Below are 17,728 nucleotides of genomic sequence, written 5' to 3' on the forward strand. Positions count from 1 at the left end.
CCGCAGGGAGTTTGGGTGAACAAGGGATGAGGGATGGTGCTGGAGCTGAGCAGGGAGGAGGGACCCTGGGGATGCTCCCCCTCAAAGGTGGAGCCCCATGGGGACTTTGGAGCATTCACAGAGATCCCTCTAAAATGGGGTGCACGGGTAGGGGGCAGGGACAGACAGTCCTGTCTCCTTTAGGGACCTTGGGGTCCCCAGTAACTGATCACCACAACCTGCCCCCTTCCTGCTCTCATCTGACCACCCATGCACATGTCGCCACATATGAGGCAAACTGAGGCAGGACTTTCATGGCTGACACCTTGAAGAATAAGGTCAGCAGCAAAACTACTATTTTAAAGCTACTATTTCTTTAAATAAAAAACTACTATTTTTCTCTTTCCAGGTAGAGAAAAACGTCTTCACAGGCCTCTGGGTTATGAGGAAGCAACACCAAATCCCGTGCTGTCCCAAGATGCTGGTGCATGAGGGAATGGCTTTGCAGAACAAGGGGGTGTCACCCAGGGCACCTCCTTCTTAAGGGACTCATGTATCTGCAGGAAGGAAGGATGTGACCATGTGCAGGGCTGGGGGCTCTGTGAGAGGTGGCCCCAGGGTGTCCCTTTCCAGCCGGTGGGTGGCCATGGCCCATGGATGCTGTGGCTGAGGGCTGTCCTCCAAATCTTCTCCATGGTGGCTCCAATGCACTGACCCCTGGCCTGGAGGTCTTAGGTTTTTGGTAGGTGGAGGAGGGCAGTGTGGACAGATGCCAGCAATGAAAGCCAGAAATGGTAAGAAGAGAAGCAATAGAGGCCAGCTGACCACAGAGGTACCAAATGACCAGAGGACATAATGTCTGGGGACCACAGGGAGGAGAAGCTGGTGACAAGGGACTCCCTTGAGGAGAAGCAGGTATTAGAGGGACAGCGGCTCTCAGAGGTTGGAGGACTTGAGAACAATCAGGTCAAAAGGTCACAAGTCAAGCCCTGAGACCCCAGCGAGGGGTGGGATGACACAGGTGAAGGGGCTCCTGACGCTCTTGGCCGCCTGAGCGGCTCTGCCATAATAATGGGGACAAATGCTGCTGCCGTTCCTTCTGGAACACTGATGGCCAGCAATTGAGTTCATCGGCTAAATCAAATTTGGGCTTCTGTGCAAAGTCCTTTTGTATTAAGTGCTTTAACATACATCACCTCTGTCGGTCTACTGACAAATCCTATTACCCATTACAAAAGCAGAGGCCCCCATAGTGGTCCGGAGAGGCGGCCAGGGCAGCTGGTGGGCATGGCTGTGTGGCTTAGAGTGACATAGGGTAGGACCAGGCCCTGGAAAGGTACCCCACCTGGCCATGCTGGCTGATGAAAGCAAGATTCCTGCTCTCCCTGCTAGAACTCCCAACACCCCGAGGAAGGGCCAGGCCCCAGTGGTAAGCCCAAGAGGCCCATGCCCCACTCGGGAAGCCAAAAGGAGGAGCTGAGTGCCAGGTGCAAGGGTAGGTGGCGGCTGAACCTGTCCCTCGGCCTTGCCTCTCTGCCTCCTAGTCAGCTGTTTTCCCTCCCTCCCTCCCTTCCTTCCTTCTCTCCCTCCCTCCCTCCCTCTCTCTCTCTCTCTCTCTCTCTCTCTCTCTCTCTCTCTCTCTCTGTACTGGAGGTTGAATTCAGGGTCCCACACTTGCTACACAGGCTCTCTACCACTCAAGTCATGCCCCAGTCCTTTTTGCTTTAGCTAATTTTCAGGTAAGGTCTCTTTTGCCTGGGGCCAGTCTGGACCACTACCCTTCTTCCTAAGGCCTCCCTTGTAGCTGGAATCACAGGTGTGTGACACCAAGACTGGCTCATTGATTGAGTTTTTGCCCAAGCTGACCTTGAACCTTGATCCTCCCAATCTCCACCTGCCAAGGAGCTGGGATTACAGTGTGAGCCATTGTGCCCAGCCTCCTCCTATTTTCCAGTCTTTTTCTTCCCTGGGAGAGTTGCAGGAAATGAGAGACTGCTGTGTGAGTGAGCGAGTGAGTGATCGAGCGAGTGGCACACACCACCCTCCTGGTTGCTGCATATAGTGCTATAGTGTGAACAAGCCTGACCTGGTCCCTGTGCCTCGGAGCTCACAGTCTACTTGGGGTGGGCAGACGTGCACGTGCATAGTTATGGTAGCTATGACATTGCATTGGGACTGCCGTGCACCCCCAAGGCTGGAAAAGGGGATGTGGCGGGGGAAGGGCTGCACAGCCTCCAGGAGCCCCAGAGAGGTGCTCTCTGAGCCGAGCCCTAAGCGAGGATGAGAGCTGGACAGAAGGAACAGACACAGGCAAGGTTGAGGATCCAGCTTGCAGGACCGCTGATCTTCCAGGACTCGGAACCAGGCTACAGAGGGAGGAGAGTGGGGAAGTGTGCGGTCCACATAAGCCAAGTTACAGAGGGGACAGATTCTAAGGTCCCCAGGAAGCCACTGGAGAGAAATGTGCAGAGAAGTGGTGTGACTGAGTTTGTGTCTGGGAACAAGACATCAGGAGGGGCAGAGGGCAGTCACCTCCTGAACAAAACCCTGGCGCCCTACTGCCTCTCTGCTGGGGGCCTGGGGGGGCAGATGGGGGTCCACATGCTCAGGCCGAGAGGAAGAGATGGAGGATGGCAAAGAGCCCAGAGAGGAGCATTTCCCCATGGAGTGGGAAGAGGTCTCAGGATGCTGAAGGTAGTGGGCAGTTCAGAACGGGACGGAAGCCCAGAGAGTCCCCAAGGCCAAGGCCCCCGCTGACCCTGCTGAGGTCGCCGTCCTTCTGGGTCAGCACCTGGGAGCAGAGTGCATGGTGCAGTGTATGAGCGAGGAGTGCGTGAACTTGCTCTTGTGTATGTGCTTTCATGCATGAGGCTGAGGCCAGGGCTGGGGTAGTGGTACTCGGGTGTGCGCGTGTGTACGTGTGTGTGTGTGTGTGTGTTACACTTCAGGGAGCATTGAGCATCTATGAATCTAAAATATACCAGATGCAGCTGTCAACCTGCCAGCCAGGCTTCAGAACGACCCACCCCAGTCCCCTCTGTTGGGAGGTGGGGGCAGCAGTCCAGCCGAGGGGTAGGAGGCAAGAGCAGGGGGTGACAATCAGTCTTCCTCCTCCCCATCTGACTGACCCTCTCCAGCCCCTCCCCAGGCTCCAATTAGGCTGATAAGGCCACATCAGTCACAGGCTGGGGCCGGGCCCAGGACAGCTGAGCGGGGCAGGGCTCCACTCCTTGATCTGCCAGCAGCAGTAGGTCATTTGGGCTATGTCTAACATTAAAATGAACCTCGCTTTTCTTCACATCTGCTGACTAACGAAGGGGGTGGGCATTAAGTGAGACTTCCTTAAGATCCAGCTTGGCGCCAAGCAAGTGCCACACGCAGGAAATTGAGACTGTTCAGGTGACAAAATACTGCAGGTGTCCATGGGTCAGGCCTTGTGCTAACCTGCAAGTTGTCAGATAAGCCTCACAGTAGCAGTGTCCCATTTTACAAGTGGGGAAACTGAGGCTGGTGAAAATTGCAGAGACTTGCCCTGAACCATAAGACAGCAGACAAAGAGAGTTGGAATCCAGCACGCGTTGCCCTTGGCATCTGTGAGCTGCAAGAACAGGCTCCCGCGGTTGCCAGGATGGATGTGGAGCCTCCAGAAGGTGCTAGAAGTGGGGATTCTGACCTAAATATGGAACCAGTCTGCCTTTCCTCTCACGCGTCACAGCAAGGGACCCTTCCTGCTCACGTGCTCCATCCCATCCCCGTTGTTCTCTCCAGAGCTTCCCTGCTATGTGCCCCCCCCACACGTGCACCCCCAGTTCTGGATTGTCCCCATCTTCTGAGAACAAACTCTCTCATCTCCCCGTTCTCCAGTGTCCTGCTCCTCTCCAGAGCCAAATTTGTCTATGCCCCTCATTCTCACCTTATTCAGTCTTTAAAAACTTTTTGTATTCATCGCTGAATCCCCAAGATAGCCTTCACTCCCAAATCTGCTCCCATAGTTACCTTGAGCTCCATGTTACTAAATCCATAAACCCACCCTGGTGTCCTTGGTCTGGGCCCCTCCACTCCCCCTGGAAGCCGCCCCTCCACCCTGGCTGTTGGCTTGGAGCACCTCCCAGGAATTCCCTTGCTGCCTCCTGGCCGCTGTGTCCTGCCTTCTCCATCCAACTCCTTCAGGCAAACTCTCAGCCTGCACCTGCTGGGCACTTCCCTGTCTCCTCTCTTGCCCAGGTCTCCCTGCCCCATGACCTCAGGCACCCCTTAGCCCAGGACTCCCCTTGCCCAGTCTCCTAGCACTTCACACCTGGATGTCCCAGTGCTCCAATGCCTTTAAGGCATCTCACACGAGCAGATCCAAAATAGAATGGCTTTCTGAGTGTGTAGCCATCTGTGAAATGGCTTCATGGTTTCTAGAAAGGTGAATGAATCCTTACTATAAGGATTTCCACACCTGGGTAGAAAACTTAGAATCATCACCAAACCTTTATAAGAACATTCATAGCACCTGCATCTATAATCATCCTAAACCCAAAACCACTGTGAGACCTTCCAGCGGGAATGGATAAGCAACCTGTGGTTTGCCCATCCACCAAGGAATGCTGTGTGGCAGTGAACAGCAATGAGCCAAGCAGGCCTCAATGCAAGACCCTCAAGACATTGTGCTGAGTGACAGAAGCCAGTCACGTGCTGGATGCTTCCACTCACAGGACATTTTCAACAGGACAACACCGTAGTGGCAGAGCAGGCTAGGGGTTTCCAGGTATGCAGAAGGAGGGCAGCACGCCTACAAAGGAAGGCTTGAGGGAGTTCCTTGGGGACTGCTCTGGATCCAGGTAGCAGTTCCATGAACCTATATACATGTTAAAATTCATAGACCTGCACCCCAAAAAGGTCTTCACTCTTTCATGGTATAGAAATAAAATAAAAAATTATTTCTAAAAAACTCCCTCCATAAACTTCTTCCTCTGGTGACTCCCTTTTAACCACATAAAATCTCCACCCTTTAGCAACAAAAGCCAGAGACCTGGAAAGTCCCCTTTAGGCCTCTGTCCTCTGGCCCCACCAGCCATCCAGGTAACCCACACTGCCCTATCCATTGTCAGAGCCAGGTTAGGGCTGTGAGGGACTTGGAAAGACCTTCCAGGTCCCCAGCTTCCCACACATCAAAGTCACCTGGTGCCTCCTCCCTGCCTATGGCCAGCTGGGCAACGCTTTCCACCAAACCTCCAAGAGAACCAACTCCTCCCACAGCTGCAGGGCGGGCACGCCTGGGTCTTGCGCACGCCCCTCTCATCCTCTGGCATAACAACAACCAAAGTCAGGTCCCGTTCAGTTTTAAGAGGCCCCTCATGCCTGTCTGCAGTGGGGCCTTTGGACCTGCTGTCCCCCTGCTGGAAATGACCCCTTCATCTTTGAAGCTGCTCCTGGGATGGCCTTCCCTGGCCACCTAGATTCTGGTCTCAGAGTGGTCCAAGCTCCAGCCCCATGCTACCCTTGGTTTGGTTCCAGTCCTGTGGTTATTTGGCTTTTTATTCTACACTCTCCCTTCTGGAGTGTCAGCCTCTTGAAGCTGTTGGAACCTGGCACCTGGCTGTCTTCAGCATATCGTAGGTGCCTGTTTTTAGTTGAATGGGGTCCCTTCCCCCCAAAATATTGGAGGCCTGCTCCAATGTTAAGACCTTTTTGTAAATAAGGTCTTTAGGTTTCTGATTAAGATCTACATTAAACTAAAGCCATCGAGAGGAGTAGCTCAGTCCTGAATCCAGTATGACTGGTGTCCTCATAAGAAGAAGGGATGCAGGGAGATGCCCACTGAAACTGAGGCACAGAGAGGAGAGCCAGGAGAAGGCAGAGGATAGTGATGCATGGACAAGGAGAGAACACCAAAGTTGGCACCTCCTGTGGGCCCTCGGCATCGATTTCAGACTTGGGACCTCCAGAAGTGCGGGATGAGAAAGTTGTCTCAAGCCCATCCAGTTGTGGCTTGTGACAGCCGCTCAATGTGCGGACACAGTGACCAGGATACATACACATCTCCCTGGGAGAGACTGTCTCATGGGCCTGGTATGAGCCTCCATCCTTAGAGCACCTACAGGACTCCCTGGATAAATCCCAAGTTCCCCTCCTGTCCCTCTGCAGAGGGTGGGCCACGCCTGGAGGGTGAGCAGAGCCAGGGCCCTGAAGGAGTCTCCCAGTCCCTAAGGCCCCACCACACTTTGCAGTGGACCTTCCCCTGCCTCAGCCCAGCCTACCCCAATTCTTAGCAGATGGGGTCTTTTTGGTGGAAGCAATAGTTCAGGAGACTTGGTGGGTCAGTTAAAAGCAAATGATAGAGCCTAATCAAGTCTCCATTTCCAAAACTGGACACATTAGGTTTGGTTAAAAAAAAGGAAACAAGCCGGGTGTGGTGGTGTATGCCTGTAATTGCAGCTACTTGTGAGGCAGAGGTAGGAGGATCTTGGCCCAAGACTGACCCAGGCACAAGCTTGAGACTCTAGCTCAAAATCAAACTAAAAGCAAAAGGACTGGCGGAAGTGGTTTACAAGGCCCTGAGTTCAAACCTCAGTACAACCAAAAAAGCAGAACACAAAACGGCCTTTCCAGGAGCTGTCTAAGCTTGTGAGGGTCCCACGCCCCGTTGAGGGTAAGTTAGAACCTGGCCCTCCCACCAGCTGACTGGGAGTCCAGGGACCCTCCACCCTCCTAAGAGTGCACAGGCACTGGTAGGAGGCCGTCCAGGCTCCCTGCAACCTGGGCTTTCTACTGATGACAGCCGGTGCTCACACCTGCTCCCGGGGCCTGCAGCTCTGCAGGGACCTCCTGGTTTAAGGAAGCACTTACAGGTTAGGTCACTCGCCCAGGGTTACACTTGGCCCAGGATTTATCCCTGGACATCCATCCATCCATCCATCCATCCTTCCATCCATCCATTTCTTCTGCTTTTAGTATGGAAAATTATATGACAACAGGATTTAAAGCGCACAGTTTGGCGCCATTAAAAGCATTCACAGTGTAGTGAACACAGCATTGCCATCCATTCCAGGATTCTCTGTCATCCCAGACCGAAACTCTGTCCCCCTTACACACTAACTCCCCATTGCTCCACCCCCAGCCTGTCACCCCCATTTTACTCTGTCTCTATGAACTGGACAATCCCAGAGACCTCTCAAGAGTGGATTCAGTTGGTGTTTGTCTTTGTGACTGACTTCTGTCACTGAGCATAATGTCTTAAGGCTCATCCACGTCCTCGCATGTGCTGGACACTCCTTCCTTTAGTATTTGTTTGTCTTTGCTATGGATGGAACCCAAGGCCTCGCACAAGCTAGACAAGTGCTCTACCACTGAGCTACAATCCCATACCTCGGTTTTTTTGAGACAGGGTCTTGCTATGGAGTTGGGGCTGACCTCGAATTCATGATCCTCCTGCCTCTGTCTCCCGAGTGGTGGGATTACAAGTGTGTACCACCACGCCTGGCATCTCCCTCCATAGGAGTGAACAATACTCCTCTGTATGTATAGAGCATATTGTGTTTATCTGTTCATTCGTCAGTGCACACCTGGGGTTGCTTCCACCTGTTGCCTTTTTTGAACGATGCTGCTATGGACGTGTATATACAAATATCTGTTCAGGTCCTTGCTTTCCACTATCCTAGAAGTGGAATTGCTGGGTTATACGATAATTCTGTATTCACTTGGCTTCTTCAGGAACAACAGCACAGTGGCTGTGTAGTTTTACGTCCCCACCCACAATGCACAAACCTCTCCACATCTTTGACAACACTTAGGATTTTCTGTTCTGGTAAGAGACCTCAGTGTCCCCCTCTGTGTAATGGGGACAATGATCCTCACGGGTTAGGACTCCATGAGGAAATGTCTAGAAAGGACTTGGGAGGCCACCTGGATGGAGACCTGCTCAGTATTGCTGAGGGGCAGCGCCACCTTTCCCAGCCTCCTGCAGGGATCTCAGAGTAACAAGGAGTTGATCCAGCGGAATAATATCCTGTGATGCAGTTAGGGGAAACTCGAGGGGTCTGGTGGAGAGACATCAGTTGTGTGATGTCTTCTCTCAACACGTCCCCTCACCCTGCCTGTCCTTCTTGGAGGCTTTGTCCCTCCGCTGTTTCTATTCTCATCCTGTGCTCCATCCATCTCCAGTTACCAGGCAATCAATAGGAACAGGACATTCATGGAGGAAGATAAGGGGGCTATGGAGGGGGAGGGGGCAAAGGAGGGGAAACCAGGTGGGGGTGGCCCAGGGCCCCATGGTGAGCAGCCAGAACCCAGGAGTCAGATCTGTCCCCAGGCCCAGTGTGGCTTCTGAGATCTGGCAGGTCTCCTCCCTCTTGGGGGGCTGAGGCCTCTCCTGGGCAAAAGAGGGAAAGCAACGCCTGGCCCACAACATGAGGCAAAGCAACGGTGGGCATGTCCCTGCTCTCTGATCCTTATTTATTATTGCTGAACAGAATAGCTCCCAAGTCTCTCTCCATCGTTTCCTGCAAACACTTACCCGCCCCCCCCACCCCTTGAGGAGGGGTGCTCACTCCCTTCCCGTCCCTGTCTGGCAAAGGCCTGACACCTCCAAGAGTTTTCTGAGCAGAGCAATTTACCTCTGGGGCCACACCGGGCCAGGGAATGTAGGGCATCCCCCTTATCTTTGACACCCAGAGGCAGAGTGTACAGCTGCCAACATGTCAGCCTGCTGTGAGCCTAGCAGACAGAGGGACATGGCTGCTGGGCCTGCTGCAAGGAGACCCTGAAACTTTCTAAGCAGAGAGGAGCGCTGGCAGCTCGTGAGCCACCCTGGGCTACAGGGGAATTTGAGGGAGGTGCCGATCTCTTAAAAAACAAGAGATTTCCCCTGGGGATCTGCTGTGTGCCTCCCCATGCAACAATCTCCAGTCTGCTGGCCTGAGAGGGGCCCGCTCTCTCCCTCCCCCAGAGCTCCCTCTTCCCTGTTGCTTCTGCTAGTCTACGTGGCTCCTACATCTTCCCAGGCCCTGTGCACATTCAGCCCTGTAAACCCCACTAGCTCCCGAAAGCAGCTTTCCACGTGTCTTTTCTAAGCACCAGTACGTGTGGTGGGTGTGGTCACTGCTTCTTCCACCAGCAGCCCTGCCCTAGGCCTCTCTCCTCACCTCTCCTGCCATCTAAGCTGAGGAGGGGACAATGTGATAAGCTCTATCAGTCAGTCTTTTCGTTGGATCATCACAACAAGCTGGTGAGGTCAGAACTGTTTCTCCATTTTGCAAATGGGGAAACTGAGGCTCAGACAGCTTACAAACCATGCGCTAATCTATCAGTGATTCCCACCTCTCCAGCTCACGCAAAGAGCTGGACCTCCCCTGGATCCTACCAGCTCAAAGTTTTACATGGCATGGAAGGGGTGTCTGGGCTTCCAAGGCTTCTCTGTGTGATGCTGAGTGTGCTTTGGGGCTCACTGCTCCTAACCACTGTGCTGGGGAAGGGGCTCTGTGCCTGCTCCAGTACTGTGCAGGGGTGACCTCATTCCTCCTCCAATCTCGATGTTACCCCAGATTCTCAGCATAGATTAAAGCCAGTTACTCCTGGCTTCACATCTGAGCTCCTTGTCTTGCAGATGGAGAAAATAGCTCTGTCCCTTCCTGCCTTCCAGGAATGGGCCTTGGGATAGGACCCACAGGGGGCTCCAAGGTAGCTGTGTTTCACTCTGTGCCATCAGCCTGCTTCCCCACTCCCCCCACCACCCCATGGGGCTGTAGCTCTGTCTCCCACCTCCCTTCCAGTCCTCTTGCCCTCATTTGTACTGGTTCCTCTTTCCCCAGGGCCCTGGGCTTTCCAGCTGTTCTGACCACCTCCCTGCCAGCAGCCAGGTTCCTCTACCCACCGCCTCCTGCTCCCCCTGCCATCTGGGTCCCCCTTGGAGTTGCAACAGCGGACACATGTGCCAGAGCAAGGAGCCACACCAGGGAACCAAAGGCCTTTGGATTTGGGAGGGAAAGCCAGGGACACTGTCCCATCATGCACACTACTTGAGCACAAGAGGGGCGGAGTCAGAGCTGTGACCAACTAGAACTGAGGAGTCTGTACATAGCTCAGCATGGAGACATGTTTGACCTTGGACATGCCCAGGTTTGGGTCTTGGCTGTCTGTCTTTTAGTTTAGCTGTGTGTTTCCTTGTCTGAGGTTGAGGGAGCACTAGCCTTGTAAAGAAAGCTCCAGAGAGTAGAGATCAGGTCTGGCTTGCTCAATGCTACTTCCTGGACTCATGGGATCTTATGCCCCCAATAACCACTGGGGAATTAAATAACTAGTGATTAAACAGGAAGTGCACAAGCGCTCTTAACACGGTAGCAAATGCTCAGTAAATTTTTGCTGCTATGGTTAGCAGGCCACAGTTGGAGGCACCACACACCATGTAAGTCTAAAGGAATCCCAGAAACTGAGAATGCCAAGGGCCCCCCAGTGCCCACTCAGGAGCTTCCGGACCTTTTCTGTTGGACCCCATTCTTGCCTTTGCCACTGGGCCTTGCCTTTCTGGGCCTCTCTGGCTCCTTGGCACAGCCAGGCTTTCCTACATGAGGAACCCCGAAGAAGGAAGGGGAGGAAGTCACAGCCCTTTGTGGGGCCATCTAACCAGATATAATTAATCAATAATCAAGCTGCCACTTTCCTGCCAACCAGCCTCCTGAAGGGTACTCGCTCTGTCTCTGAATCAATTGCCGTACTTTTGCCTCCATGCCCACAGAGGCTGGGTGCCAAGGGGGACGTAGGGCCACCAGCAGGGACCTCCCTGCCACTTTGTCAGGGAGATGTGTGCTCCAGGTGGCCCCAGTGTTGTCACAGATGGAAAACTGAAACCTGGAAAGGGGTTCACAGGAATGGGGCTTGAACCCCAGGACGCCAGAGAGATGACTGTCACCTACTGTGGCCTAAAGTGCATCAGAAGGCTCTGACTGTTACCTCCCCAGCCTGAACCCCACAACTGGCCAAGATGTCACTGATGCAGTGTAAGGCGGGCCCTGGGACACACTGTGGATGTCAGGGTCCACTGCAGCAGACTGAGACACGCCAGGATCCTGGTATGGTCTGGAGACTCAGTTCCCATCCCTGAGCTGCCATACCAGGTGGGACTGCAGCGTTGTGGGGAGAGTGGGCCTTGTGCCAACCAGACAATTGCATCTCAAGGGCAAGGTCACAGAGGTGACCTGTCACCCAAAGCTTATGGTGCTCCTACATCAGGTAGCTTCCAGAATATTCCTGATTTTAAATCTCCTGTTCTAGTTGGGAGAAATGAAAAATGACAAGTGTCCAAGCCATGGGCCCCAAGTGTGTACCTGCTTCACTCTCTATGCCAGCCTTGCACCTGACTCTACCTCCTGAACCACTTGCCTTTGCCTTCGTCCACACAGAATCCACACATGCTGTCGAACTGAACTATGATGCAGATACAGGCTGAAAACCAGAGCGCCACACGGGCCCTGCCCACCACGCTTGGTGGGCATCACAGCAGCCAATGGGGGAGTGAGTGAGCGGGAAAGCGAGTGGACTTCCAGCTTTCCCTATACCCCAAGGCTGCTCCTGCACCTCTACTCTCTTCCTGATGCCTGGTCAAGATGCAGAAATTATACACTCGGACACATCATATATTTCACAAGAATAGGTGCATATTATACACATCGTGCAGCAAATTGCTGCTTCCGCTTCTTAAGACTTACACGTTCATGCAGCATTTACACCCTGCTGTGAAGAGACCCAGGGCATGGGTGCAGCTCCTGCCGGTAGCCTGTGTGTGGAAGTTGTCTTCCAGTTCTGTCCCAACACCCATAGGTCTCAATTCTGCCCATCCCTCTGTGTCATTGCTTTGACAAGTATATATTGTATATATTTTTTCAGCACTTTGTTGTTGTTGTTACTGTTTTAGCACATACTACATGCAAACCCCACTCTGAGTGCTTCATCAACTTCAACTCCTTTACCCACCACCACCATCCAATGAGGGAGGAGAATTAGCGCTTCCATTCCGCAGATGGCTCAGGGATGAGGTCTTTGTCCCTACAGATCAGCACAGTATAAACCCATGACCAGAACAGCGTGGAACCAGCTAGGTAGCCGCTGTCTAGACAGTTCCTGAGAACCAATTGTTTTTACCTCCCATTACGGTCTCTTGCCTCCCCCAAAATGCCCTCAAAACAGTCTTCTCTAGAATGGTGCAGTCAAGGATTAACTCAGCAGGTCTGGGTCACCTACACCCTTCCTGTTCCCAAGAAAAATTCAACTCTGGCCCAGCTCCTGGCAGGTGACCTGTAATCTCTGAGTCCATAGAGCATCCTGGCTGATAAGAGTCTGTGTTCACCTGGGGACTTGGGTCACACTGCAGAGCCTATGCTGATGATATGATTCATGGTGGGGTCTGGAGTCAGGTAGCATCAGCTTGACCTCTGGAGGGTTGAGACTAAAGTCAACCTCATAAGCACCCAGTCACACCTTTGTGATCAGCTCCCAATAAGAGCCTGGACACTGAGGCTCAGGCGAGTGTCCCTGGCGAGGGTACCCCACACCTGTTGTCATATATCCCTGCTAGAAGAGTAAGTGCTGCTTGCACACTTCCTCTGAGAGGGGACAACAGGAAGCTTGACCTTGATGTCTCTGGATCCCTGTCCCATGTTTGCTTTCAGTCTGCATTCTTTTGTTGTAATAAACTGTAACTGAGTCGTGAGTCTTTCTAGTGAATCTTTGAGCTGAGGGTGGTCTTGAGGAGCCCTGGACACAATAGCCTTCTCGGTCACTGGACAGTGACAGACATCCCTGTACAGGAACACCACACTTTAGCCTAGCCCTGCCCACTCATGCCCTCCAAACTTCCTAGACCCTAAGGAGGACACTTATCATCTACACAAGCACCTGCTCCATTGAAAAGCCCAGGCAACTTGCCTGCACAGCCCAGAAGGTGACATCCCCCGAACCAGGTGACAGCTAGGAACCAGGTAACATTCCAGGTACCAGATAACATCTCAGGAACCAGGTAAGCCCGACCTTAGTAACAAATAATGTTCCCCGGGAACCAGGTGACATCCAAGGAATCAGACCCAAGTGACATGCCAGGTTACCAGGTGACATCCAGGTGCCAGGTAATAACACCCTCAGAGCTCGGTCATGTTCCAGGTAGCAGGCGGCATGCCGGCCCCGGGTCACTCGCCCTGCCCCCTGAGGCTTACCTGCCGATGACCTCGATGTTGGAGATGGCATAGAAGTACTTGTAGAGGTTCTCGCGCTGCACGTAGGTGCCGCCCAGCGCGGGGCGCAGCAGGCGCATGCGCAGGTCGGTGAGGGTGAAGAAGTCCTTGAGGCCCTTGGCGCTCTCCAGCCGCGTGTACAGGTTGTCCATGTTGCGCAGGTCGGGGCCGGCGAAGATGGCGAAGCGGTCGCGCACCTCGAAGCGCACGTGCTTCTCCTTCTTGGAGCCGGCCCAGCGCGAGTACTCCTCGGTGCACAGCACGCGGTGGGCGCTGGACGACGACATGTCGCGGGCCCGGCGGGCGGACATGCCGAAGGCCTCCATGCAGTCCTCCGCGTAGAACTGGTACGGCTGCCATGTGCGCCCGTTGTCCAGGGACTTCTCGAGGACCATGACGGTGGGCCGGCCGTACTCGAAGGTCATCACCACGTCGTCGGTCAGCTCCACGCTCTTGTTCCAAGACAGGGTGATATTGGCTTCCAGGGGGCTCGGGTAGCGGCTCCAAGTGATGCTCTGCCAGTAGGTGGCCAGTCCCTCGTCCTCCCTGTCGAACATGAGCCGGGGCGGGTGGGCCAGGTCTGGGTTGGAGGCGTCACACTCGTTGCTGCACAGATAAGGATTCTCCTGCAGAGGGAGAGGGAGAGGGAGAGGGAGAGGGAGAGGGAGGGTGGGCCCTGGCTGCTTGGGAGGAGCTGGGGAGCCACTGCCTGGCTGGCCCTTGCCTTGTGCCCAGCCTTCTGCCCGGTTGTCACTGGGTCCCAGGTCCAGGCATCCGCAAAGCTCTGTCATCACCAATGCCAGGTTTCCAATAATATTACAAGATGGGAGACTGTGCAGGGGCCCAAAAGACGGGGGTGCTAGGAACTGTGTGCTATCTACTCAATTTCCTGTAAACCTACAACTGCTCTAAATAATAAAGTCTATTAATTTACAAAACAACAAATCCCCGTCACTAACAACCACACTGGCGCCCCAGACCACTCACGGGCCTTTTGATGAATATTTCAGCTGTCTGGATTGCTCAGAGACAAAATGGCTTTGGATCTGAGTTAAAAACTTCTTGCTCTCAAATGAGTCATTCGGGCCCCCTCGGGGTTGTGGATGCATGACCGCCTCTCCTGCCAGCCACGCGGCAGTTAGCCTGCAGCCAGAGGTTTTGATCCTCTGCAGTAGAGGACAGGGTCCCTCAGTAGGCAGTGCTGGCCTGGGGTTCACCAAGGCAAGGTGGGATCCAACAAAACCTTCTTTGACCAAAATAGTTCTGTCCTTGGTACCCTGTGGTGCCATGGTCCACTCTACCTGGCCTGGGCCTGCAAATGTCAGGATGTGAGGGGCTTATCCTTGAATCCAGTACGTCACTAAGCAGATGGGGAAACTGAGGCCCAGGGAAGGTAGGATTGGCCCAGGCCTTCTGGAGAGCAGGAGGTGTTTGTAAAGACGAACCCGCTCCTCCCTCTCTTCCCCTTCCCTCTCTCATCCTCCTCCACCTCCTTCCCTGCACAGCCTCAGTGGTACCTGTCCCGCTGGCAAGCTCACATTCACCATGACAGGTGGAGGACCTTCCTCACACTCTTGCTGGTGACTCTGAGCAGGTCACACCCCTCCTATGCTTCTGCATCATATAGAGAGCAGCTGCACGGCCCTGTGCAGACCCGGGCCTGGGTGACTTGAAGGAGGCAGGCTGCTGGGCTAGAGGAGGCAGGAGTTAGCTGAAAGGTCGCTCCCCAACCCTAGACTCTCTGCCCTGGCAGTAGGAAGGGCACTCTGAGCCGGGGGGCTGGAGGGGGCTGGGGGGCTGGGAGAGCAGAATGAGCTCTGGTTGTGCCTCTGAGAGGCAGACATTCTGAGTCCCCGAGCCTGGCCTCTGGGGGTGGGGGACAGTTTGCACCCAGACTGAGGGCCCTCTCTTTCCTTCTCCTATCTACTTCACCCGTGCCTTGTTAGGGGCAGAATTTAACCCCTCGAATTCACATGTTGACATCCTAACCCTCAGCACCTCAGAGTGTGGCTGTATTTAGAGACAGAGTCTAGAAAGAGACGAGAGGCCCATGAGGCTCTCAGCTGGGCCCCAGTCCTTAAAAGAAGAGGAAAGTTGCCCACACAGAAGGCCAGGCGCGCTCGCGCAGAAGAAAGGCCATGTGAGGACACAGGGAGAAGGCAGCCACCTACGAGCCAAGGAGAGAGGTCTCAGGAGAACCCAGTGCTGCCAACACCTTGATCTTGGACTTCTAGCCTGCAGGACTGTGAGACCACAAGTGTCACCGCTGAAGCCACCCAGGCTGTGGTATTTTTTACAGCAGCCTCATCCCAGGTGAGCCAAGCAGGAAGAGGGTTTGAGGACAGGCCTGGGTTTTCCACCCCCTCCCCCAACTGGTTTCTCCGTACCCTGGTACCAGGTGGTATCGCACTGCCTCGCCTATCCAGAAAGCTCCTGAGAGCCCAGTGCTGAAGCTGTGCCTGTTCCTCGGAAGTGACACCAATATTAACCTACTTCAATATGTCTGTCAACTCTCAATTGCTGTGAGTCACCCACACCTCAACTTTCTCTGTTCCCTCTTTCAGTGCCCAGCCTTCTGGTGGTTCCTGGGGTGAGATGGGGGGACATAGGGCCCCAACTGCTCCTGCTGTGTGTCCCTGGCAAGACTGACACAGCCAACTCTGCCAGGGGACAGGGCTCCAACCTAGCTACCGACAACGTGCCACCCCAACCTGCAGAGCCTGCTGGCCCCCGCCCCGGCCCCAGGAAGCAGATGGTTAGAAACTAATGAATCAGCCTGTGTGTTTACCAGCCCCACGCCTGCTGCAGAGCGGACTTCGCCAACCAAGAGCACAGTAAGTAAGTCCCAGCCCTGGCCAGCGCAGACTCACTCTCACTCACTCTCTCTCTCTTCCCCTTCCTTCCCCCCTCCACTATTTCTCTTCTTCCTTCTGCCCCTCCTCCCCAAAGCCTTGGAATTTAAGTATTCAGGGGCCTGGGGTGTGCATCCATGCTGAAGTGACCATCTTTTCCGAATGCTGCATTTGCGCACACTCTGCCTTTCTTTCTATCCTTCACTAGGAAGAATTCCAAGGACTGAGCTGGGAATGAAGCCTGGTCCATTCCCCTCCCCGCTCAGTGCTACAGCAAGGACAGTGAATGAGAGAGAAGTGGCCTTCACCAGCCTTCTGGGTCTGCACATTTCCACTGACTCCAGGAGATCAAATTAACTGGTCATGAAAAAGACAAAATAAAATGGCCTGACATAGGCAGCAAAAGTTAGGGACATTTCAGAACCACTTCTAACCTTTTAGGATGGCACCAAAGCCAACCTTTGAGACTATCGAAAGCAGTTGCTGCTTCTGTAACCATTTCATGAATAGTACCAAATAAATAAATAAATAAATAAACAAAAAGTCCCTGATTAGAAGCCTTGGAATTTTCTCTAGAACAATATACTCACTCACTACATTTTCCATACAATTTCCAGGGGTCCGTGGAATCCCAGGTCCTGGGTTGGGCCCCCTGTTTGAGTCTAGAACCGTTGAGGGAAATGGCTCGGGGATCTGAAAGCCCTGAGCTCCGTCCTTGGAGGCTGTGTGACCTTGAGGAAGTCACTTTACGTGTCTGAGCTTCGCTTTCTCCATACAATGTCATGTCAGACAATGTGTAAGAAATACCTAGAAAAAGGTAGCACTTGTTTTAACACAGCAGTATCACGCACACTAGTCCACAGCAACCTTCTGAGAGAGGGAGACAGAGGCTAGGCCCACTGGGTCATGGGGAAGCCGGGCACTCTATGACGGGCTGCCTCAGAAGAGCAGTCATGAGATCACTCATCGTGTCCATGCACCAGGGCTGGTCTGGGTGCTTGGGTACCATTCCTCTCTGCACCCTCCCAGCAGCCTGCCCGGGGCCAGGCGTTACTACTATGCCCACTTTCCAGATGGGACTCTGAGCACACGCCAGTCCCACACCACTTCCCCTAGACCTCATGGAGCCACCTTGCGGAAAGCACGTCTATCATATCTGCAGTTCTCCTGTCTTCACACACAAAGGCAAGTCACCTGGAACCCAGGCAGGTGCAGCTGGGGACAGGTCTCCTGAAAAGACAAGAAGTACATTTCCCCACACCTGTGAAAAAACATTTTATGCCACTCTTCAAACCTTGCTCTCTTAAATGCTTTGCTTTTCTGTTATCTTCTGGGCGAAGAGTACAGTTGGAATCAGAGGCCAGGTGGTAAATGCTATGGACAAGATGCAGGCAAAAGCCATCACTGAATGGGAAAGTGAATTGTTAGCAGAGCAGAGGTAACCGTGTCCATGGGAAGCCTCTGGGTCCCTAACCAAAGAGCCTGCGCAGGGTGGCCACCAGAATAAAATGAAGTCTCAGAAAGAGGAGTGAACAACTTCATCCCGACTGGGCTTGAAAACCAAACATGTGTTGGGACAAAAATACAAGTTGTTGTCTGTGGACATGAGTAGGGTTTGGTGACTTGCAAAGCAGGTGGCCAGAGCAAGTGGGTGGGCTTTGCAGTCTGTAGTGCATGAGGGGTGAGCCTTGT

General features: G+C 53.6%; 1 protein-coding gene across 8 annotated transcripts in view; it reads right to left on the bottom strand.

Annotated features, from left to right (window-relative positions):
- Ntng2 (netrin G2) overlaps positions 1-17,728 on the bottom strand; it is a 64,762-nt gene that overhangs the window by 25,044 nt on the left and 21,990 nt on the right. For all 8 annotated transcript variants that reach the window (XM_074052947.1, XM_074052946.1, XM_074052945.1 and 5 more), the window contains one exon: positions 13,167-13,810. In XM_074052947.1, coding sequence (XP_073909048.1) covers positions 13,167-13,810 — 644 coding nt within the window. The remainder of the gene's footprint in view (positions 1-13,166; positions 13,811-17,728) is intronic.

This window comes from Castor canadensis, chromosome 13 (assembly GCF_047511655.1).
Source record: "Castor canadensis chromosome 13, mCasCan1.hap1v2, whole genome shotgun sequence".
In the NCBI taxonomy this organism is placed as follows: Eukaryota; Metazoa; Chordata; class Mammalia; order Rodentia; family Castoridae; genus Castor; species Castor canadensis.